This window comes from Myiozetetes cayanensis, unplaced genomic scaffold, assembly GCF_022539395.1.
Source record: "Myiozetetes cayanensis isolate MyiCay16 unplaced genomic scaffold, myiCay2020 scf3, whole genome shotgun sequence".
In the NCBI taxonomy this organism is placed as follows: Eukaryota; Metazoa; Chordata; class Aves; order Passeriformes; family Tyrannidae; genus Myiozetetes; species Myiozetetes cayanensis.
The window spans coordinates 60,131,731-60,155,233 of NW_026087521.1; the positions used below are offsets into that span (position 1 = coordinate 60,131,731).

At 40.3% G+C, this 23,503-nt stretch overlaps 1 protein-coding gene across 2 annotated transcripts in view; it reads left to right on the plus strand.

The window, feature by feature from the left end:
• The first annotated feature begins 1,251 nt into the window (after positions 1-1,251).
• Positions 1,252-23,503, plus strand: part of IPO8 (importin 8) — a 48,435-nt gene continuing 26,183 nt past the window's right edge. For both annotated transcript variants that reach the window (XM_050325440.1, XM_050325441.1), the window contains exons 1-11: positions 1,252-1,410; positions 9,354-9,435; positions 11,548-11,704; positions 13,912-14,070; positions 15,024-15,180; positions 16,230-16,319; positions 17,096-17,190; positions 17,736-17,820; positions 20,300-20,434; positions 21,270-21,369; positions 23,017-23,093. In XM_050325440.1, the coding sequence (XP_050181397.1) occupies positions 1,327-1,410; positions 9,354-9,435; positions 11,548-11,704; positions 13,912-14,070; positions 15,024-15,180; positions 16,230-16,319; positions 17,096-17,190; positions 17,736-17,820; positions 20,300-20,434; positions 21,270-21,369; positions 23,017-23,093 (1,221 nt within the window). In that variant the 5' untranslated portion in view covers positions 1,252-1,326. The remainder of the gene's footprint in view (positions 1,411-9,353; positions 9,436-11,547; positions 11,705-13,911; positions 14,071-15,023; positions 15,181-16,229; positions 16,320-17,095; positions 17,191-17,735; positions 17,821-20,299; positions 20,435-21,269; positions 21,370-23,016; positions 23,094-23,503) is intronic.

A 23,503-nucleotide genomic window follows, 5' to 3' on the forward strand; every position in this document is an offset into this window, starting at 1 on the left:
TTGTTTGGTTTTGTTTTTTTTTTTATTAAATCACCACAGTGCCACCTGCTTTAACATCTTCCTTGGTTTATCCTGTAATTACAATGAACAAATGACATGTTGTCCCATTGTATTCTTAAGGCACCTATATAATGGGATGATCTTGTAATTGCCCTTCTGTTTGTCTCTTCCTAAGCACAGCAAATAGTCTTTCTGTTCTTTCTAACAGATCCTCACAGGTCTCTGGTTTGTAAATGTTATGTAAAACATCACCTGCAGAAGTAACCAGAGGATTTGGCTCACCAAGGTCCTATTAGTCATGAGGTTTTTCTGGTCTGTTGTTCAACTATGTCTTTGATAGATATCTTTCTTAGACCTGTACCGATGCTTAAACCTTACTTTGGTTCACGTGTGTCTTCTAGGACTTAAGGGAGAAACAGGAGGATAGAGGTGGAGGACCAGGACGGGCCAGGTGCTTGAGTTAGAAGTGTTAGAGGTGGCGTTTGAAGTTAGGAGTGGTGTTTGACAACCTGAGGGGTGAGCACCTTCCACCCACTTTCACACACAGACAACGTGAAGATAAGCAAACCCTTTTCAGGTTCTACTCATCTACATGATGATGAGGACAAGTATCCCACAGAAGCACGCTCAGCAGCACAGCAGCGTGTGTCCCAACTATGCGTTTTAGGAAGCTCCTGGCAGCAAATTTCTGTCTTCCTGTAGGTTGCGAGCCGTTCTTGTGCAGCCGCACATCCCTGGGCACCTGGACAACCGCGTGAACAATGTCAGCGCTCCTCCGTGGGACCGACACCACCGCTCAGTCCCGGCCTCCTCACTCTCAGTTCTTGTGCGAACAACGCACCGGGCCGCAAACACAGAACAGCCCAGCCTGGCGCGCACGCTGGGGAGCTATCTAGAAAACTGAGTAAGCTGCGGAGAAGGAAAATTAGGCGTCTCAAGCCCTAATTGAAGAACAGCCCGCGCAGGGGCGCGGCGGGAGGTGCCGCCCTCCTTCCGTACAGCGACATGGCCGCCCCCAGGGAGCCACGGCCCGCCGGCCCCGCCCGCCGAGCGCCGCGCCGCTCCTGTCCGTACAACAAGATGGCGGCCACTCTCGCCGACCCCTTCCCCAAGCCAGAAGGCGGCGCCGCGGCCGTAAAGCAGCGCCCGCTTCCCGATACCCATCTGTCGCAAACCGGTGAATGGCTGTGGCGAGGGGCCGGGGGGGGTGCGGGACGCGGGGCCGCGCTCGTGGCACGGGGGGGCGGCGGCGGCGCTAGCGGCGGCTCCTCCGCCTCCTCTGCCGGCCCCGGGGCAGCGCTGCCCGCCGGCGGGGGGGAGGGCGCGATGGATCCCAACAGGATCATCCAGGCGCTGAAGGGCACCATAGACCCCAAGCTGCGCGTGGCCGCCGAGAACGAGCTCAACCAGGTGAGGGGCGCGGCACGGGGCGCCCGGCCCCGCTGGCAGGGGCGGGCGTCCTCTGCCCTGCGCCGGGACCGCCCGGCCGGGACGGGACGGACGTGGGGATGGGGAATGGGGGACGGGATGGGGGAACGGGGGACGGGAATGGGGGACGGGCGCGTCCCGCAGCGCCGGGAGCCCCGGAGCAGCGCTCCACGCCAGCCCTTGTCGCGGCCGGGGCGCTGCCGCTCGGTGCGGGAGGGGTGACATTGGCGTGGCCCTGCGCGGGTCGCAGGGACGGGCGGCACTGGCGCCCGGGCGCTCCCGCTGCCCCGTTGGAGGGAGGCGCGTTGGATTTCACGGGCGGTGTTGGTCACGGCATCCCGCAGTTAATCGTAGAATATATGGACTTGTAGAAGGGACTTGTCGGGATCATCGAGTGCGACTCCCGTCCCTGCACAGGACACCCCAGCAATCCCACCATGTGCTTGAGAGTATCATCCGAACGCTTCCTGAGCTTTGTCAGGCTCAGTGCTGTGACCACTTGCCCTGGGGAGCCTGTTGTAGTAGTTCCCAGGCACCCTCTGGGGAAAGAACCTTTTCCTGATGTCAAAACCTTTCCCTAATGTAGCGGTGCTATGCACTGAATCAAACCTCTGACCACAACCTTTGAACATCAGAGAAAAGAGAAAGCTGCCTTGCACAGCATTAGTGAAGCTTTTAACCCCCGTGCTTCGGTGGAATATTTGATCAGTTCTGTAGGACGACTTGGGTTTTTCCGTTGTGTTGGTGTGATATCAAAACAGTCGCTGAGAATTGGCTGTCAGGAATTACGGCTGCTTCAGGATATGCTCCTCTGGCTTAGTTTTCTATTTAGGCAATTTAAAACTCCTTCTGAATTAGATACAGCTGATCCGTGCTTTAGCAGTTGGTAAGGTCCTTTAGTAAATAGTGGATTAAGTGCTGGACGTTGAGAATGCTCTTGGGAATAGTTAGATAAGGATGCAAGACGTTTCTTCTTTATTTGGCATAATTACTTTCAAAGTTCATCAGTACCTATTTTTATCCCTGCTGTGAAGGGCTGAGAGGGAAATTTTTTGTCAAATATTTGTCAGCAGCCTGTTGCACAGGAGTCAAAACTACAATACACAGCTACTGGAACTGCAGTGTTGTGTTCAGAACAAAGAGGCAGCTCTCTGGGTTCCCGGGTCCTGCTCCTAATGCTATTTTCACAGTAACTACTGTGAAGCTCAGGAACAGTTCTGAAAGCATTTTAAGCTTGAGAGCTGTAAAATGTTTTAAGTTCAGGTGATGGAAAGTGCAGTTCTCATGAAAGACAGAGGTTTTTAGATTCAAGAGTGCAAGTAGACTTACTGAGAACAGGTTGAGATGCAGATTTTTCTTTAAAATAGTTGACACATTTTTTCCCTAACTATTACAAAGAACCAATCTCAAAATTAAGACATACCTAATTTTGTGTAGGCTTCCTGTTATAAATGAAGCACAGTGTGATCTGACTGACATAATGTGCTGATGCCTGGCTGGGTTTGACATTACTCCTTGGATGAGAGGAACAAAAGTGCTCCTAAAGAATGTTGCTTAACGTGGGACTTTGACATCTTGAAGCTCTTCAGTGCTTTTGAAGCAAGACTTCAAAGGGATGTGTCACACTCCCGTGTGTCTGATGATGGTGTTGACATGCCGTTGTGTCCCTGCAAGCGCTGGAATCCAGATGCTGTTCTAGCATTTATCTTGTTCTAGCAAAGGAACCAATCCACCATCCAAACAGAAAACTCTCCAGCAGTAGGTACCTGAAGTGGTAAAATAACCCTGGTCCGAACAGAGCAGGGGCTACCTTTATTCTGTGCCGTGGTTACAGTGATGCTGTTCCCGAGGCCCACTGTTGGGTGTTGAGGTAAAACTTGGCTGTGTTATCCCTCTGCAGTGTGCATTGGCATCCAGGCATCCACATAGTGATAAGAACTTCCCAGGCACCACAAATCCTACTATTCCACCCATATAGTGCCTCTCTGTGGGCACCTCATTGCTTGTACCAGTACTGAGAGTCCTTTAGGACAGTATCAGAGCAGTCCCCACTCCACAGTTTGCTTACAGCCTCTAGCACAGGGAATGGAGTTTATATGAATGAAAGATTTTCTACCTGTAAGAAGTCACAGCATGTTTGAAAATGCTTCTTTCTCTTCTGTGTGTTCCTGTTGCATAAAGATAGAGCCAAATCAATGAATTTACTGTCTGCCATCTAGATTATCATCTAACTGCATTCAGAAATAGAATCAAAATTCCTTTTTTTTCCCCCCTTATTATATCTACTGTAGGGCTGCTTGTGAGTTTTCTTTCTCTTGCAGCTAGAAACAAGTGTTGGTTTCCAGGCAAAATTAGTTTATGGTCCATTTATATCCATTTGTGCCAATCTCACTTCTTAACTAGAATAGGTTTCTTGGTACCCTCTCTGACATATTTGTCAGGGGCTGCTCCCTGGAGGCCTGTTTTCCCAGCCTCAACAGGCAATATTTCCTTTACTGTGTCATAAAACTGAATTTATGAAATCTAATAATAGGAGAGCACAGCTTTTCCCTGCACTGGTTTTCCTCTGAATTGATCTTTCCTGTGTGATCTGGTCGTTTTGTGTTTGCAGCGTTCCAGGAAGTCTTGTGCTCAATGCCACTGATACCTCCTTAGGTACATCCCAAATCTGCAATCATCTTCTTCATGTCCAATATCTACATATTTCTTATCACTCAATATGCAAGGTCCTTTTATCCTATGTCTGTCCTTTACTAAGAAACCTCAAGCTTTTAGGAGAAATTCCTATTATTCTTGAGTACCTGACCATGTACTTTGTCCTATTACCCCACTCCATTTTTGTTGGTGCAGTTCTAATGATCATTCAGTTCTTTATAGGATTTTCTGATCTTTCTCCTTGCTTGATGCTGCTTCTGAGTCATCAACAAACTTCACTTCTCTCTGTGATCTGAACACAACTGTAAGTGTGGGATTTGTTTGAAATCTGATTCTTGCTAAACTAGAGCAGTAATTTCCTGCCGGGTCAGTAATGTCTGTCACGTAACTGCTGTCATCTCCCTTTTAGCCTTAGTTGGTTTTTGAAGTGTACACACCTTTCCATCTCCCTCTTTTTCTTTTGTGTCCCCCCCCCTTTTTTTTCTTCAGCTCTGTCACATCATAATCATAGTTCAGTTTATGGTTGTATTTATCAATCACACTGTACTTACTGGAACAGTCAGTTATCCTACAAAGAAGGATACTCAGTTTTGGGCATCCTTCTTCAGAATCTGTTCCAGACTATTTTACCAGTTACGTGTGTCTCATGGACTTCAAGGAATTTTGCTGGGTTCATTTACTTATTTATTTATTTATATTATGACTGTATGCTGCTTTCATGTACCAGTTCTTGAAGTGCTGTGGACTGTACTGTCTGATTACTGAACATACAGAGTCATTTCGATTCCAGTTCAGATAGGATTTCCGTACAGGTTTTATGCATTAATCTTCAGTGGCTCAGTCTGCTGTAATACATGTCTTTGGCCTGTAACAAAGAGGGAATAAGAACACAATTGCAGAAATACAGCTGTTTGTTTTAATATTGGGCAGTAGTGACATAATTTGGCTTTGACAGGAGCTGAGTAGCAGCACTGGAAGAAGTGTGAGAAGATTGCTCAAAAGCAGAGGAGTCCAAAATAAAGTTTGGCTTCCTTCTGTATCTTTACACATTGTTTGAGCTGGCTGCATAGTAGGCAGGAATCTTGAGGCCACTCTGAAAGTGGCAATGAGCAACTCATGATACCTAGAGGAAGGAATTTCAGGTACTTTATGAGAAAGTTGACTTGGATTATCAGAAGTTCTGTGGAAAGTGGAGTTTTATTGAAACTGGATAAATTTGACAGCAGAATCAATAGAGGAAAGAAGCTCAGGTAGGTTCTTGCACGTACTTATTTTCACTGTGTGTATTCCCCTACCCACACAGTACTTTTGCATGTAGGCAGGGAAAGAAGAAAGTGTCTTTTGAAGTTCTAGTTTGATTCAACAACTGTCTGCGACTGACAATGTAAAAAAACGAGAGAGAAAAATACTACTAACAACTGCAGAAATATTCCCAAGTGTGACAAATGCTGATGGAATTTCTAAGTAACACATTTTCAGTACACAGCAAACAAACTTGGTAAAGCAGGTAGTTGAGCCTTAAAATAATCTCTGTAAACAGTTAATTGCTTATGAATTCAAGATACAAATTTCTTCTGCGTTTGTCTTTGCAAACAAAGATGTAGTGCCTTGTTTTTTCAGCAGTTTTTATGTGCCATAATTGCATTCAGAGGTACAGAGAAAGTGATGTTTACTACTGGTGGAGAAGGATGATCTTGGCTTCACTTGCAGAACCTGAGGAAAAGCTTCCAGGTGTCCCATATCCATTATGCTGGAGTGTCCTGTTGTTCTGCAGGGGAAGAAGCACCTTTCAGTGCCACTCTGCACTCAGGCACTGTGGTTGCTGTCAGTGCAGTGGGAAGGTCACTGACAAATGTGATTCTGGGGCAGTTGCTTGCTGTCGGCTTTAAATGTGACAGCAACTGAGACACAAGAATAACACTCCTGAAACGAGTTTAGTTGTGTGTAATGTGTAATCTTTTGAGGAGTGGATCTATGATGCTGTGGCAGGGAAGAATATGTTAGGCCAAAGGTGGAGGACCAGAGTCCAGGAAGCTGTTCAGCCGCAGTGCAGAGGTCTTGAGACAGTAGACACAGATGGAACAATGTGCATGGGGACAATATGCATCTCTTCTCCATCGCTGTAAATTTACCCAGTTGTGTCTTCCCAATGCTATATGCCTCTCCCAGTTTAGCTGCTGGCCTTGCACGTTGCTGTATTCCATCCTCTTAAACCCAATGGAAATTAAATGATTTTGTTTTTTAATTATTATAAATGCTCTAATCTGTGGTTCATACAGGAACAGTCAGGATGTGTTCTACACAGCTGTAAGATAATTACTCTTTATAAGTACTCTGGGAAAGTTTATTTTTCAAAAACTTCCACTTTCTCCTTCAAAATAAACATATGCCCCCATGGATCAGCACCTTCACAGAAAGTTTTACCAAATCACAACCATGTGGATTCAAGGCAATGTAATTATTCACAAACTGCACAAAGCAGTGTGCTGTGTTAACTGGAGTTGTGCTGAAGGTCTTTTTCAGCCATCTGGTGCCTCCCTGCGGCTCCTGGCCATGGCTCTTCAAAATCAGCAGATAGTTTTCCGTTCCTTCTGTGGAACTGACGATATTCCTGCTCTCCTTTTGTTAAGGTGCAGCTGCAGTGATACAAAGAACTGTCTGGCTGAACTCACCCAGCTGCAAGGTCTCTTCCTTGTCTTTTTCCATTTACGCAGTGCACACCTGACAGTTGCCCTCGTGGGATCTGTACAGCTTTACTCGCTGATGTCTGGAGCAAGGCAGCGAAGGAATAGTCCCAAGATCACAATTAGCATAACAACTGAACAAACGAGAATGTGCTGGTATAGGAAAAATGTTGCTGCCTGCAGCTTTTTAAAAACTCCTCTGTTCTGAAAACTGCAAGCACCGTGTGGTTTTCCTGACTGGGTTTGTTGCTGCACAAGTGAGCAGGATGGAATTTGAGCTTGACAAGTACAACAGAATCGGGTGTCTTGTTTCTAAAATGGGCTCACGGTCTCTGTTGATCTCTACAACATTTGTATTTCTAAGAACGAGTAGTAAAGGGAGCTGTGTAAAAATGTGAATTATGACCACAATAATAGTGTGGAATAGGAGGATTTGGTGAGCCCTGTGATCTCCTTGGGGGTGGCGGCATGTGAAGTGTAAAGGAACCCTGCATAGCCGTGTGCCGGTAGGGATGGGTCCCCCTGTGGGACACGTGCGTACCTTCTGCGTAACATGTCCCTTGTCCCTCCGGGCGCTTGCTGAGAGGATCTGGCACACAGGCCAAGTAACTGCATTTGTGGATATCCTGGCAAACCTTCAGGGATAGCAGTTGTACACCAGCACAAGTGGTACCAATAAAGCGCCCTGGAGTAGTGCTGACTTTAGCCTGGACTCAGTAAAAACTGTTTGGACAGAGCAAGGGAGATAATTATGTTTATCACTGTGTCCTCCCTAAATGTGGTACTGGTGGAATTGCAGGGGAAACCCATCCACAACAAAACAAACCCACAAAAGGTTGCATTTCTAATTGGTGTGTTTATATAGTAGTAAAAGCTGTGTGTAGTTGGGTCTGAAAACAGCATATTGACACTGTTGAGAACAGAAAGGACTGTTAAGAATTCATGCATATTTCTTGGTTTTCTGTGCTGCTGGGATTTCTCATGCTTTCCTTATCTCCCTGGGAGTTGGGTGTTGAGTGCTGGGAGGATGATGCTGCAGCCCTGTCAGAACCCACCAACGTTGCACAGATTCTGTCCACATTCCGCCCACAGATTCTGAAGGGCAAGCTTTGCTCTCCAGGATGCTCAAATAAAAGGTGATCTTTGGAATCCAGTATGCTTCAACTAGTTCAGCTTGTCTGTACATAAATGGAGTTCCTGTGCTGTCTGTTACAGCTTTACTTCATCTGGAGCATTTCTTAGGGATAATTAAAGTTTATAGAGAAGGGAATTGCAGGAGAGTATGCTTTTGATTTGCCACTACTGCTTTTATCTTAGATCTCAGATTACTCTATAAACATCAAATGAGTCTGTGAGCACAGAGTAGGTTGGAATTACACTGTCGTTATAATGGATAAAATGAGGGCCAGAAAGTTAAGTGATTTGGTAAAATTATCGAATGATAGTGTCGCGATGCAGCTGGTACACTCAGGCGTCATGAAAGCAATGTAATTTTACCTCATTATGGAAATGTGAGATCAAGGAACTGGGTACATGACGAGCAGAACCTACTTCTTATTTCACAGCTTCAAGTGAGGCAGATTTTATGGAAGGATATAGTACACTTGAATACTTGTGCAAGCACAGCTCTGGAAACAACCACAGTATTGCCAGGAATAATCTAGTGGGAAGGAGACACAATAAAAGGTGAAGTACAGAAAGCTGCTGCCATCTAGCCCCAAGAAACATCTTTCTTTGAACATAAATCACACAGATGCAAGTGATGAAAGATCTGACCTGCTGGAACCGACTGATGTTGCCAAGGCTTAGTAGTAACTGCACCCTGCTGAGTCAGCGATTCCTGGCTGGAGGAGCCCTGGTGAATGGCAGCAGTATAATGCTATCAGAGTGTCACATCTTTTAAATCTGGCCTGCTTTGCTCAGAAGTTCAGTGAGCATTGTTTTCTCTTTGAAATTCTTCAGCTGCACGGCTGATGTAGTGTTTGAAAAGTTCCCAGGAAGGCTGTGGGTTTTGAAATGCTGTCTGTCTACACTCGATTGAAAATATTTATTCCACTATTTCCCCAGTTTTTGTTTAGATGCACTATACATCTAGTTCCTTAAAAAGGTAGTTGTATATGGCTAATGCAAATGCTGTTTACACTTGAAAACAATTTTAAATGTTTTTTAATGTCTTCACTATTGCTGTTCTACCACAAACTATTTTGCAAATAGATGGCATGTCTTGATGAATCATGTCAATATCCCTTTGACTTACACAGCTAAGTTAAACGATTCAGACAGATCTTTAGTGCTTCTCATTATGTATTCTCAGAATTATTTAAATATTCATTGTCACTAATCTCTAATTGAAAACCTTGTCACATTACTTATTCCACCCATGTGCTGTTGCATGCTCGCCTTTTACAAGTAATTATTTGGACTGTTGCAGATCTGGGTAAATCCAGGTGCTAAAACCTTTTACACTTCATGAGGAGAGTGGAAAAGCACTGCGAAATCCTTAGTTTGTATGTCTTTTTCAGCATTTGCTAACACAGCCTTCTGTAAACATAGTGACTTGCTAACTGTGTTTTGTATATATTTCAGTCCTATAAGATCATCAATTTTGCTCCAAGTCTGCTGCAAATTATAGTATCCGATCAAGTTGAATTTCCAGTGCGTCAAGCAGGTGAGTTAAATCCCTTGTTTCATTTTCTTTCAGTAGCAGGTCAGTCTGCTAGTTATTTCAGTGGAGTATTGGGCTGTTGCAATGTAAGTCAGTTCAGGTTTGTTTGGAATGAGGAAATGAAAAGGACCTATCTTTGCTTTTTCTTTCCTACACGAGGGTCAGATAAAACCATGAGAATAGGGCAGAGTCCAGCTTTGGCTTCCCTGCGTTCGTAGTGATCCCTGCTGGATTGCTGTGATACTGATATGGAAAGAGAATGATTTCTACTCAAAACTGAGCACCCAGGGAGCCTCAGGTGTTTTTTCCCCTGGTAATGAAGAAGAATGCTAAGACAAGTGTGAATTTAAAAATAAAAAAGTATATCTTTATATATAAAGTTTATAAAAAGTCTGAACACATGTCTCTCTGTTTGAATCTCTTTCCTTGGAAGAACAGAAGTTCCTAAAAAATGGAAAAAAACCCCTTGGTTCCCCAGATCCGGGGTAGCCATATAAGCTTAGATTGTATCTGTGGTGTCTGCTTACAAAAGTAGATATGAAGGAAGGTCACATCACTGATAAAATATACATTTATACTCTGAACATGTCTAGAAGGCTTGCCCAGTTGTGTGTGAGTTCAGGTATGGTGATGCAGTTAACTATAGTTAACACTTATGTAAAATCAGATTCTAAATTCTCATAACCCGTTTTAACTACTCCTGCACAATATTTTTGACAGATACAGAGAAAATGCAGCTCTTTCAATAAATTATTAATACTGTTTTATTCACAGCTTTGTTTTTGTCCTATGGAACAGTGTTTCCCACAGAAGCCCTGTTGGTTTTTTTTTTTTGGTACAGATCCTATTAATCCCCTGGGTGTGTTGGGGTGTGCTGACATATGCTGTTTGTCATGCTGGCGTTTGTTTTTTCAAAGATAATCCAACTTTGAATGGCGTTGTTAAACCATTCTTTACTAAAGTTTGATGCTTAATCTAAACTCCATACGGTCATCTTTATAAATTAATCTCTCATTTCAGTATCATTCAGGAAAAAACCCAACTATGTAGAATGTAATTTTTTTTTTTTTTACAGAGTAGGGCTATAAAATAAAAAAAGCACATTTAAATTACATTTGGAGGTCAACAGATTTCCCTGGGAATTTTTTAAAAGCCAATAACTTGCATGGACAAAGTAAATTAAAGTCTTGGGCTGGTCTTTCTGGATCTGTTTCTTGTCTGAATATTCTGGCATGTCATAGACAAAGAGCTGTTTTTCCTCTTGCTCCTATAAAATATTTAACAGACTACGTGTTTTCATACTTTGTAATTTGTCATCACAGAGAAAAATTATTGTACCCAAGGATGTCTTATTTATACTTTAAAACCCTAGCCAGTAATCAACCAAAACAGTGTATAGGGATAAGAGTTTAGTAAGAACATTCCTTTAATGCCTCACACCATATTTCCTATGTTTCCTAAAGAATGCCTACAGGCATTTTGGTACTGATGCATAAATGCTGCTTGGTTTTCTGTTGAAGATTAGCTTTATTTTTCATGGTTTTCCATGTGAGACTGAAGGGAACAATTCTAAGGGATTATGGGAAATCCTAATAGTGAGATAAAGCTTAGGGAATTCACAACAAACATTTCTGTGTGAATAGAAGGTAGGCCACGTGCCAGTTTGGTACTGGGCATTTCCCCAAGCAGAGCGTCCCATCTGTGTGTGCAGCGATTTGTTTACACGAGCCTTCCCAAACTTCACTTACTGAGCCTGAGTAGTTGTTTTAGGGGTGAGTGAAAATACAGATAAGCAGATTTTTGTTTGCTTGTTTAGAGCAATGGAGTATTACGTCCATATGGAAGACTGTTGTAGTGAAGAGTGTACCTTGACAGAAGCTGACAGAAATATCATCCTGTTCTGTTTAGCAACAGCCACTTGAGCCTGATCTTGTGTGAAATCATAAAAAAGGTTTTTCTGACTCAGCTGTGCTTAGTGCCTGTAATTGTTAAGAACTCAGGTGCTGGTTTTCAGTCGTCTTTTGAACTTTTGTTCTGCTTTCAGCTGTACTACATCTTGAGTAATGTAGAAGTGTGTTAGAATTAAATTATTATTTCCCTGATGTCTATACTTAGCTGCCATTTACCTGAAGAACATGGTGACACAGTACTGGCCAGACCGTGAGCCACCTCCTGGAGAAGCAGTGTTTCCATTCAACATCCATGAAAATGATCGTCAGCAGATTCGTGATAACATTGTGGAAGGAATAATTCGTTCTCCTGACTTAGTGAGGTACCTTTAATTGCACAGAGATACTTCTATTGCTCGTGTTTTCAAACCTACCAGTCTGGATGTGAATGTGAGAATCTCAGTGTTTTGGGAGACGAAACAAGTACTTGTTTTCCAAAAGCAATAATAATTAATTTAAACTTATTTACGTGCGCTTGTTTTTCAGAAATGTGGTAGCCTGGCTGAGAGCCCTGTGATGTGATTTATCCTCCTATGGTGTTTGTTCAAAGTGTCCCCTAACACTTGCTTTAGTGACAGCCTGCCTATTTGGCTGATTGAGGGCAGATTGTGTACAGGGCTGTCTGCAATACAGAATTAACCGTTCAGGGGAAATACTGCTCAAGATTTGTTTCCTTTTTTTGGTAGCCCTTTTCTTAATTACTTCAACAATTTTTATATGACATCCCAGTATTTAAATGTGTATTAGTGTTCTTGGTTTTAAGATGTTAAAAGAATGAAGAACTACTGTTTTCTTTTTGCTGGAAGGATAGTGAAGAATCACAAGACATACTACAGTCTATGGTTGCTCATCTCTCTAATCAGAGTGAGGCTGATAGGATGGGATTAGACTGTGGTGTATAGATGTTCATCTTTGAAAAACAGAAGAAAATCTTCCTTTACTCTCCTCCTAAATCTACCAGCTACTGCCTGAAGATGTCTTTATTTTTTCAGTAATCATATCTGGAAGAGGAATGATTGACTACACATTGAAATTAGAAATAAGGCTTCAGAAAAATAATGATACACCAGAATGAATTTAGACTGCAGTAGCATTGCTGTCACTGGAGGTCTCTATGAGTAGATTAGACAAACACCTGCCAGGAATGCTTAGGGTATAAATGAGCCCGTGCAGAGACAAGGAAATGAACTAAATCATCATTTTCAGTTCAGCTTTTCTAACATGCTCTGACACAGATTTAGTATCTCCACTAAGAGATAGAGCTCCTTGCCAAGGTTTCTCTACAAGGTAAGGAAGTGCTTGTTGTTTCTGTAGTAATGAGGTAAAGGCACGTAGTTTCCCCTGCCATCATGTCATAAATACCAAGGCTAAGTTTATACAAAGGAACACAAAATAATGGAAATTTGAAGACTTTTTTGCAAGCTAGCTCAGGCATCATTTCCTAACTTGATATTTAAAATGACCTGATGTTACAATGACAATCTGCATCTAAAAGAACAGTTGAAAACCCCGGGACAGTCACTTGGAATAAAGTACAGGGTTTTTAAATACTGGAAAAACTTGCAGATTTGTCAGAGGTTAAAAACGTCAAAGGAGCTTTACTGCAACTAGTCTGATATTTTAATACTGATATTTTTCATGGTTTGCTTGTAAGAATAAGGGGAGAGGAGGAACCAAATTGGCAACAAGCACAAACTCCAAAGGCTTGAGGGGGAAGGTAAGTTTGTACAAAGCTAAAAGGATCAGTAGGTTTTGGGCCCCATATTAAACTATTCTGTAATAGTGGCTCCTGATGTAATGGGGCTGCAGAAGGATACCTGAGGAAAACTAAATAGAGAAGATAAGACAAAATATTTTTTCATTCCTTAGCAGAACCAAGAGTGTTTCTTTACAGCTTCTAGTTCAGTGCTGCTCACCCTTTTTAGTCATACCTCACTTCAGTCAACTAACAATCCTGCTTTGCCTCACCCTCATGAGTGGCATCTAAAAGTGTGTGGAAGGAGAGGAATGGTAAGATGTTTTTTACCTAACTGGCTCTGCCCTATGCTTTGGAGGTTGAGAAAGTGCTGTTCTAGAAATCAGGAATATTTTAATTTCTTGAGGAACCTGTGGCTTAGGTCATAACATAGGCCATTATTGTTTATTGCAAACATACAAATTTGTGTTTTTGTGGTTGCTTTCATCCTCAAAAGCAAGTATAAACATTCATTTTTAAAGTACAAAGCTAGCTGGTTTCATGAGCAATTCATTCTTTTAAAATATTGCCTGATGCATAGGGAGGAGGGGAAAGTACCTAAAATGTTCTGGAATTAGTTTTCTCCTCAAAGTTAAATCCCGTAAGATTTTATTCTTGTTTTTCTTCTGCCACTTCCCAGAACTCTTGCACTACTGTCTAAATATGGATGATGCTTATGACATAATATATGTATTGCAGCCAGTAATCCACGATTTGGGATCTGTCCTTTAATTTTAAACCCTATGCCACGATCTTACTTGCTTACAATATATTTCTTTTTCCCTCCTGCCCTAGAGCCCAGCTGACCATGTGCCTCCGTGCTATCATCAAACATGACTTTCCTGGCCATTGGACAGCTGTTGTGGACAAGATAGGCTACTACCTGCAGTCCCCAAACAGTGGGAGTTGGCTCGGGAGCCTCCTGTGCCTGTATCAGCTGGTGAAGACTTATGAGTAAGTTGATGTCCATCAGTAGGGGAGGAATCAGTGCATTTACTCTAAGTTGATTACTGAAAATCACTTTATTGAGAGCACCAGCAGTTCTACAAAGAATTCATATAGAAAATGGGAATGAATAATTATGGTTCCTTTCCTGCAAATAAATGAAAAATATTCATCATCCTTCTGTCATCAGTGAGTTGAAAGCAGAGATGCCAGCAATAACCTGTATGAATTTACTGACATTTCTTTCTTGAGGCCATGTACCTTCAATCTATGTCTGAAAAAGTCCATAGGTTTATAACTTCCTTTGTTTGGAGAGTCCCCAGATGCTGGGTATATGAATGCAAGTTGTTTTCTGCTTTTATGTCGTGACTGCAGTGTTGTCACTGTCAAACGTACAATTGTACATGTATCTCTTGCACATGTACCTGTACCATCCTCCTGATAGTCTAAATCCACAAAGTGTGAATTAAGAGCAGTGTAATGAGCTTTCTCACTCACTTCTTTTGTAATTGCCTGTTGTTAGAAACGTGCGTATAAACCACACAAAAGGAATGGAAATAGAGAAAGACAATCTTTTCCAAACCGAGGAATTGTCTTTCCTTTCTGATGGCTGTTCACTCCTATTTGTTCAGCACCCAACTTGGGCTTGCCATTGGTATGAACGTCAGAGAAATTCAAGTCACTGCTCCCGTGAGCTCACAATTCAGTAGTAAAGAACAGTAGTTCTTCCTCTCAGTTAGATGCATTTGGGTAAGGTAGCATTTGTTGGGTTTTATTTCTCTGTTTATAGGTATTCATAGTGAATTTGCACAAATTGTTGACATGGGGGCTAGAGAAGGGGAGAGTGAGGGAGAGGTGGATATTCTTTTTTTTAGGGGACAGAAATTAAATTGCTGGTGGGGAATAGGCATTAGAATCTCCAGTGTGGAGATCCTGGACCAACATTTTTGTTTCCTTTGCAGATACAAGAAAGCAGAGGAGCGAGATCCTCTTATAGCAGCAATGCAAATATTTTTGCCTCGGATTCAGCAGCAGATGATCCAGCTTCTGCCTGATAACTCCCATTACTCTGTACTGCTTCAGAAACAGATCTTAAAAATCTTCTATGCTCTTGTTCAGGTTGGCATCTGTGTAGAGGAAAAAGCACAACTTTTACTTTGCTGGGCACAATGACCCCTTTCAGTACACTCAGGGGTGGGATTGAATAAGAATACCCATTTGGATGGGCAAAGTCACCTACAATAAACAACTGTTATAAAAATATGATATTTATAGATCTTTCTACTTAAAACCTGGTCACATGATCTCCCAGATTAAATTTTTAATGAGTGTAGGTACTTCTGCACATTCTGTCTGTAGTCTTACTGGAGAAATGTCCTACTTTTATAAAATTGCACATAACCTGCCATGAACTGTATGGGTATCTACACTGTGTGGTTGGCTTCTGAAATTGTCAGTAATGGATATTGGAGTGTAATTGTCAAGTACTGCACTTCAGTAGGTGGCATTTCTCATTATGTTCTGAAGATCAGACAGATATTATTTAGTGAAGGACATCCATTTTAGAGAGATGAGTTTGGCTTTTCCAGGGATGAGCTTGGTGAGGGAGCACTTTTAGAGAATCAGAAACAAAACCATATCCTACATAAGGGCTAGCCTGAAAATTCTTACTGGGGGTTAAAATAATTTGTTATTATATGGGGGGAGGTTTAAAAATATACCAGTATCCTTTTCTTTTCAGTAACTTTCCTGAATATTGTTGCTTTGATTTGGGTATTGTAGAGAAGTAAAGATTTACTAGATAGTAGCAAGGCAGTAATAAGAAGCACATTATGCTTCCTAAAATGCTATTTGTTTGCCCAAACCCCATAATACAGACACTGCTGGGTCCCTGAAAGGTAGCTGGGCTGTTGTGAAGAAGAGAAAGGAGCAAAAAGAATTGGCAAGTTCTCAGACCAAGGAAGTTTCCTCAAATTCTGAGTCGACAGAAATTCATCTGTAAATTGGACCAAGAAGGATACAATTAGAGTAGTCTTGATATCTAACCTAATTAGTTTTAATTTTACTTAAAACCTCATCTTCCTCAGAATGTGACTACTGCAGAAAGATCTACCTTTTACAGGGAAAAATAGTATTTCATACCTGTGGGGTTTTTTTTCTTATTTCAGTATGCACTGCCACTCCAGCTGGTGAATAACCAGACTATGACTCAGTGGATGGAGATCTTCCGGACTATCATCGATAGAAATGTACCTCTGGTAAGTTTTAACTTTAGAAAGACCTGTGATACTTGTTGTGTTGACATTTGAGGAGCAGTCGGTGTAAGCATTTTCTAAGTGTTCCTTTTTTAAGATACTTATTTAAGATTCTTGTCCTTGGAATAAGTGGTATTTCTGACAGAATTGCAAGCAAGGTCATGTAAGCTGTCAGAATTTCATTGTCTGAGGTAGAGACACAACGAAAACTTAAATCTGGGGTGTTTTCCAAGTTTCTCTCAAAAAAGAATCCAAAACTTGTCACAAACTCATAATTTCTCTGTTCTTCGTTTTATTTCATCAGTGCTTCATATTTCCCAAAGAACAAGATAAAATTAGTAATTAAATTCTTGTTGATGTGTGTACAGCATTAACTGTCATTTCCTAAGTTTTCTAGAAATTTATTTCACAACCTTAACTTTCTTGTAACAGTTTTTGCAGTAATATATGGTTAGAGTGTATATATTTGGAGGAGTTATTTCATGCTTAATTTTTAAACCAGAGTGTGTATAGTATTCAAGCATATCTGAGGGTTTTCATCTTTTGAATATGCATAATTTTGAAAATTAAAGCACAGGCACTGTGCAGGTATAGCAATATACATTATATTGGCTAATTAATGTAATTGAGAGCTCCTGAATGTTACATAATTGTTAACAGAACCAAAACTTTAGTTGATATTGTGAATTTATATTAGTTTACTCAGCGAGGGATGTTTAAAGCATAGTTGATCCCAACAAATCACACTACTAATTTAAAACAAATACATTTATTTGTAGGAGACTTTGCAAATTGATGAAGATGATAGACCAGAGCTGGTGTGGTGGAAGTGCAAGAAGTGGGCATTGCACATTGTAGCTCGTCTCTTTGAACGGTAACAAACTGATTAAAACCCTTGGGTTACAAATCTGTACCCTTACTTGGTGTGCAATTAAGCAAGACAGTTTAATCAGTGTAGCAGCACGTGGTCACTGAAGAGGTTTTCCTGCTGCTGTCCTGTGCCTTGCACTGGCATAGCCACTGTTCTGAGCTCTTAGGGAAATGATTTGACTCTCTAAAATGGCAAGAAACTCGCCCCACAGAAAAAGCAAACCAGTCAACCTATTTTACTATATCCAACTACAACTGTTTATGTTCTCAAATATAAAGGCAGGGGAAGATTTGAAGAGAAATCCATAAACGTGGAAGTTACAGAACTTGTGACAAAAGGTCAGCGATACTTATAGACTGTAATATTGTACCTGATGATAATTAAAAAAGGGGAGTGGGGCGTTGTAAGGGAAATGATGGCTTGGAAGGAACCTGTGGGAAAGGTTTCCTTTGCTGATGCAGGACCCTCTGTGGTTTAGAAAATACTGTGTTTTCTTGACACAGTAGACTTTTCACAGTGTAAATATCTGTGTCCTTTTCTTTTTAAAGGTATGGAAGTCCTGGAAATGTAACTAAAGAATACTTTGAATTCTCAGACTTCTTTTTAAAAACCTACGCTGTGGGCATACAACAGGTAAGCACAGTTCATTTTTGTGAATTGCATCATTTTGGCTGAAGAAATGTATTACTTTTTAACAGTGCACTTGTATCAAAGTTCATTCATTAAACAAAACTGAAGGGAGTCAGGCAGGTTTTCCTTTTAGAGATGGAGAAGTTCTGTAGAACTCCGTGCCATACAACTGAGGTGCAATAACACAAATTTTCAGCAATTCGAAAACCTCTGCAGGAAAATTCCCAGAAAAAGCGAGTGCTGATAAAATGTTATCATCATGAATAAACATTCTTGATATAGCTGAGAGAAAAACTTGATGCAGAGGTCTCACTTCATAGAAGGGTGTATTTTCAGGCCAGTTTTTACTAAGTGCTTTTCCTGCAAACTACTTAACGTGGTAATCCAGGGATACTGTTTTATTTCAGGAAGATACAAGCAGATTAGAAGATGTCTGGAGAACAGCAATGAAAGTTATTTTATACCTGGAAAGCACGTTATATGAAAATATAACATAAATTCACAGTTTCCAAGGAAATTTTTTTTGTTGGGGAGTGCTAATTATTTGTGTGGAGACAGTTCTATTCTGATAAAGTTGCATAGAAGAGAGGCAGTTCCTTTCAGAGTCGTCTGTGTTTCTCTGCCAGCTCAACTGTGGGACCCTGGGAACACAGGCTTCCAGCATCTCCCTGCTTGTGGTACAATGGCTGTGGATACTGGGTGCTTGAAAGCCTGAGAGTGCTGGCTCCCAAGCTCACACGTTTTTGGCCCAGCTCCTGTTTCTCATTCAGCCTGCCATATACTGGATGACTGGGAGCAGTAGTTCCCATGCCTTTGGCTCACTGAAGCTCTTGACTGTCCAGGCTTTTGGGTTACATATTCAAAACACACCACTAAGAAACCAAGAGAATGCAGGGCACTCTCCTGCTCGTGATTTTCTTTGGTCTGTAAACCTTGCAAAACACCCAGGAATGCACTTTTTCAAGTGACAAGTATTTGGATAATTCATATTTCCTGAATATGTGGCTCCTTAGCAGGCTGCCAGATGAAATATCCTTGACATGGCATCTGCAGGCTTCTTACAGTTTAAATTTGTGGGGTCTTTGATGCAGGGTGCCAGGCTGTTGTTGTCACTTGAAGTCGAATTTAAACTAGATTTCAAAACACCAGGATTGTCTGCAAAACAAAATTACTTTTTCCCATCCAGTTTGACAACAGAATAGTTCATCCATCAGTAAGAACTAAGAAGAGGAATGGTTGTGGTAAGGCTGTGAATTTAATGAAAAGGGAAAGAGCCTGATATCTATTCTAAATTCCTTGCAATGTCACTCCCGAGTGGACAAGTGGACTCCTAGGGCAGTTATAATTTGAAATACCTAAAGTTTGTTAAGGTATTAAGCTACCTTGCAGAAGGGACAATTTAGCTTTCAAGATAAATGGACTGGACGATCTGCACATTTCTTCAATTTCTGATTCTTAAATGGTGATTTGTCAGATTTCCTTGCAGAGTTCATAAGAATTCTGTTGTGAATATTACATTAGTAAGCCTTCGTTACTTATTCACCAGTTAAGTGCTGACATTTTACTCGAGTCTGTATAAGATATAGACAATTCTTGTCCAAGAAGAGTGTCATATAAAAGACTTAAGATCAGACTTAGTATTCCTAATGAAGGAACTGTATTCAAAATAAAATTTATTAAAATGTTCTGAAGAATTATGAAGCAGAATTGTTCTGCTGGAAGTATATGACTCAGTATTTTGTTATGCATTGCCCTTGATTTTTATTGTTATTCATTTACATGCCAGTTCTTTAGACCTGCTAATAATTCATCTGCCATTAGTACAGATTGGTGGCTTTGTACTGTGAGGTCTTCTTAGTAGAACAGAGTTTTATATTAAGGAAGCTTTATGTGATAGAGTTTGTAATAGCATGATAAGTGATACTGTCTGGTGATTACAACAGGTAATTGAAGTTAAAAGTTTTGCATCTGTTCTGATTCACAGATTTAGGTGAACCTATTTTTCTTTCCTAGTTTGGTATTTCTATTCTTCTCACTCTTCTTCCAAAGTAATTTGTCTTCTTTAGAGGTCTGTCCTTAAATATGAACACAGACACCACTTAGCAGATGTAGAAGCCACCAGTTTGACAATCTCACTGTGCCTTTTCCTTATCTATTCCATATTTTGCTGAGGCCTCTGTAAACTGTGAGCCTCTGAATACTGAAGTATATCTTCTGTTTATAATCACAAGTGATCACATGGTAGGGCTAGCAGTAAAGGTGGGCATGTATGTACATAAATGTTTGCAGGATTAGAACTTTGATATTTAAATGATTTATGATTTTTGGATCAAAGGCGTAATAGTGACTTCTGACTCTAGAACCTCTGCTATAAAACTAATTTATCTGTTCATGTATATTTACTGAAGAGATGCACTGGATGTCTATGCATGAGACAGAATTTTCAGTCTTAATTTAAAATACCAATTTGTCATTTCTTTAGGTTCTATTAAGAATCTTAGACCAGTACAGGCAAAAAGACTACGTTGCACCACGTGTTCTTCAGCAAACGTTAAATTATCTGAACCAAGGGGTTATTCACTCTGTTACATGGAAGCAAATGAAGCCACACATACAGGTCAGTGCATAAAACCCAGCCATAAACACTGCACGTCAGAGTGATTATAAAAAAAACCACAAACAAACCCCTCACCAGTTTTGCAGTTTTATACAAGGTTTCATGAATCATTCAGCAACTGATTTGGAAAAAAAAATAGCATTTCTACACAAATTTGGGTGTTTTTTTCAGTATTACGACTACCTTTTATTGCAAGTACTCTTAACCAAAGATTCTGTTCTGTAAGTTAATTATTTTTATTTTTGAAGTCTGCTAGATAGTCATAATGTTCTGCCTTTTATGAGTTGCTAGTTGTCTGCAGATCTGGGAAATTCACATTTGATTGTAGTGCAAAGATAGTGCACAAAGAAAACATGGACCTAAAAGACCTGAACTCTGTTTTAAGGATGTGTTTTATAGGTGAACTAAGAACAAATGAAAAATGATTTCCTGCTCTTATTTTTTCATATCATAAGCTCCCCTGTTGTAGCTTGTTAATTCCATGACTGTAAAGAGAAAGGACTCTGAAATCTGTTTTCATGTTAAGTATTGCATTGGTAAGGTCCTTGTGCAGAATGCAATGTTCTGCTGTTTATGTCCTGAAGTATTATTTTGTGTGTGGTAGTGTATTATTGTAAAGATAGATTATGTAATTACTGCTGCTGTCTGGGACTGTTGCAAAAGGAAATTACTTATAATACTGTAAGTTTGTTTCTGTTAGACAAAATAAAAGAGCACTGCTTAAAGGAATACTGCTCTTCAGAAAAAAAGTAATAAATTAGTGCATGGTGGAGGGAAGCTGTGCTGGAGTTTGATTTTATGTGTACTTATGTGTATTTGACTTTTCTAAAATTAGAGTATAACAGAAGAGGTGATATTCTCTCTAATGTGCTACAAAGATGAGGACGAAGAGCTCTGGCAAGAGGATCCCTATGAATATATCCGCATGAAATTTGGTAATTTCGCATTACTTTTTCCTTCCATCATACCTGTAACTGTAGTTCCAAACCCTCTTCGTGCCTGCTGTAATGTCTCTGTCTTCACCACCAGTGTCCTGAACAATAGGAAGAAGAAAACAAAACCAGAATCTCACCAATGTGTAGTTCAGAGCAGGTGGCAGATCAAGTGAGTTTGAGCTGTTTGGCTGCTGGCTTTAAATGATTCTCTCAGCGTTTTTTTTCTACTTCACGTGTGCTCAGAGCAGCCCAAATAGACTGGCTCGCTCACTTGTTAATGCCAGGTTCAGCATCCTGAATTGCAGATGTGCCAGCTGTCTGCAAGTCCTTGCAGCTCTCACTTTGACCAGAAGAGGCCTGACTTGCTCTTTGTCTATTGAAAATTGTCAGTGCCTTCAGCATTTTTTTGCCAATTATTATTAGTAGATTGTAAGATAATTAGATATATATGTTCTTTCAAAAGACTCAGTGCAGAAGCTTGGGAATATCACATAAAGCCATATTATGAATAATTACTTTTATCAAAAGAGTCATGTCATTGAAAAAGAGAAGGATATTTTAAAAATACAGCAGTTTTAGCTGGAAAACTCCTGCAAACCAGGCACCAGAGAGAGAGATATATAGCATTTGGGAATTTTTAATTAGTTGATTTGGGATTAGCATATATGAAAACAATTTAAATATTCATAGAATAATTAAAAAAGCTTGGGGACTTGTTATGCAACAAATTAATTACAATATAACATTGATCACTGGGGTACAAATACATCATGGATTTTTGGTGTGTGAATTCAGTTCTTTCTGTGCAAGCAGCAAATCTTATTTTTATATGTAGCTGAGGAAGTTAAATGCAGATTTAAATTTTATCATGAAAGGCAAAAAAACCCCAAGTATCAAAGTACATTAAATGGAAGGTTAGTGAGGCACTTTTTACCATGGAACAAGAATTCCAGTAGTCTGGTACCATTTATTAATGCTGTTTTATCTTCAAGTTTTCAGGAAAAGTTATTGTGTAATTTTAGTCACTTTTTGAGATTACATTTTTAGATCTTTTAGTTTAATTTGTGTAGGGATATTTGGATTAGAACATGTGTGCAGCACAGATATTTTTTCCAAGATAGAAATTGTATTTTCAGTAAGATTAAAGGAGGTTTACTTGTAATGAATGAAGCTAAAAAGCTTCAACTTTCAGCAGATATAAAACTACCCCATATCCAAGTACTTTTACATACAAAAGGTTTCCCATGAGGTTTTAATCAAGCCAAAAATGTGTCCATATGGTATACAGATGGTACTGGAATGTACTGTTGTTCTTTCTGTAAGGGCTGTAATTAAAAAAAGAGGCAGGATTTTTCATTCCTTATATACGTGGTCTCAAAAGAGTTAATGAATAAATAACACATTCTTAATAAAGGGAGTGATGAGTGGCAGTAGATTTGGAAGGCAAAAAGTAAATGCTTTTATTAACTATGTGACATAAGCTTGGGTCTGACTATCCAGGAAGTGAAGACAACCATGTCAATAGTTTTGAGGTTATATATTCACCCTGAATTTGTGATACCTCAAAAACAAGATGGTCTATAAAAAAATTCATCATTCAGAAAGGAAAATTTTTTTTGTTATGCTTTTTCCCCTCCAACTTTTTAGATGTATTTGAGGATTATGCATCCACTACGACAGCAGCACAGAATCTCCTTTATACTGCTGCAAAGAAGAGAAAAGAGGTATGAAACTAGAGACTTTTATTTGTTTGAATTTTCCTTATAATGTTATTTTTCCCTTAAATTTGAAGATACCACAGGAAACTAGTTCTGAAAAATCTATTTGATAATACATAATCAAATGTTTCCTGGCTGAGTGCTATCAATTTTGGGAGGATTAAAATATGTGTGTATATGTTTAAATAAATGTCTTCCTCTTGCAGCTTTAAAATTAATCTGCCAGATAGAAACTGAGTTGAAATAGATGTACTGGAATAGATTTTTCCCAAGTTTACAAACAGCTTCTGTCATGGCTGTTCTGAGTGTCACAAACTGTAACAGGGGAAAAAGTGAACATGATCCTTATTAATTTTCGCTGATGCTATTTAAAATCCTGTTGACAGCAATGAAATTAGCAAGAGTGAAACCCATTT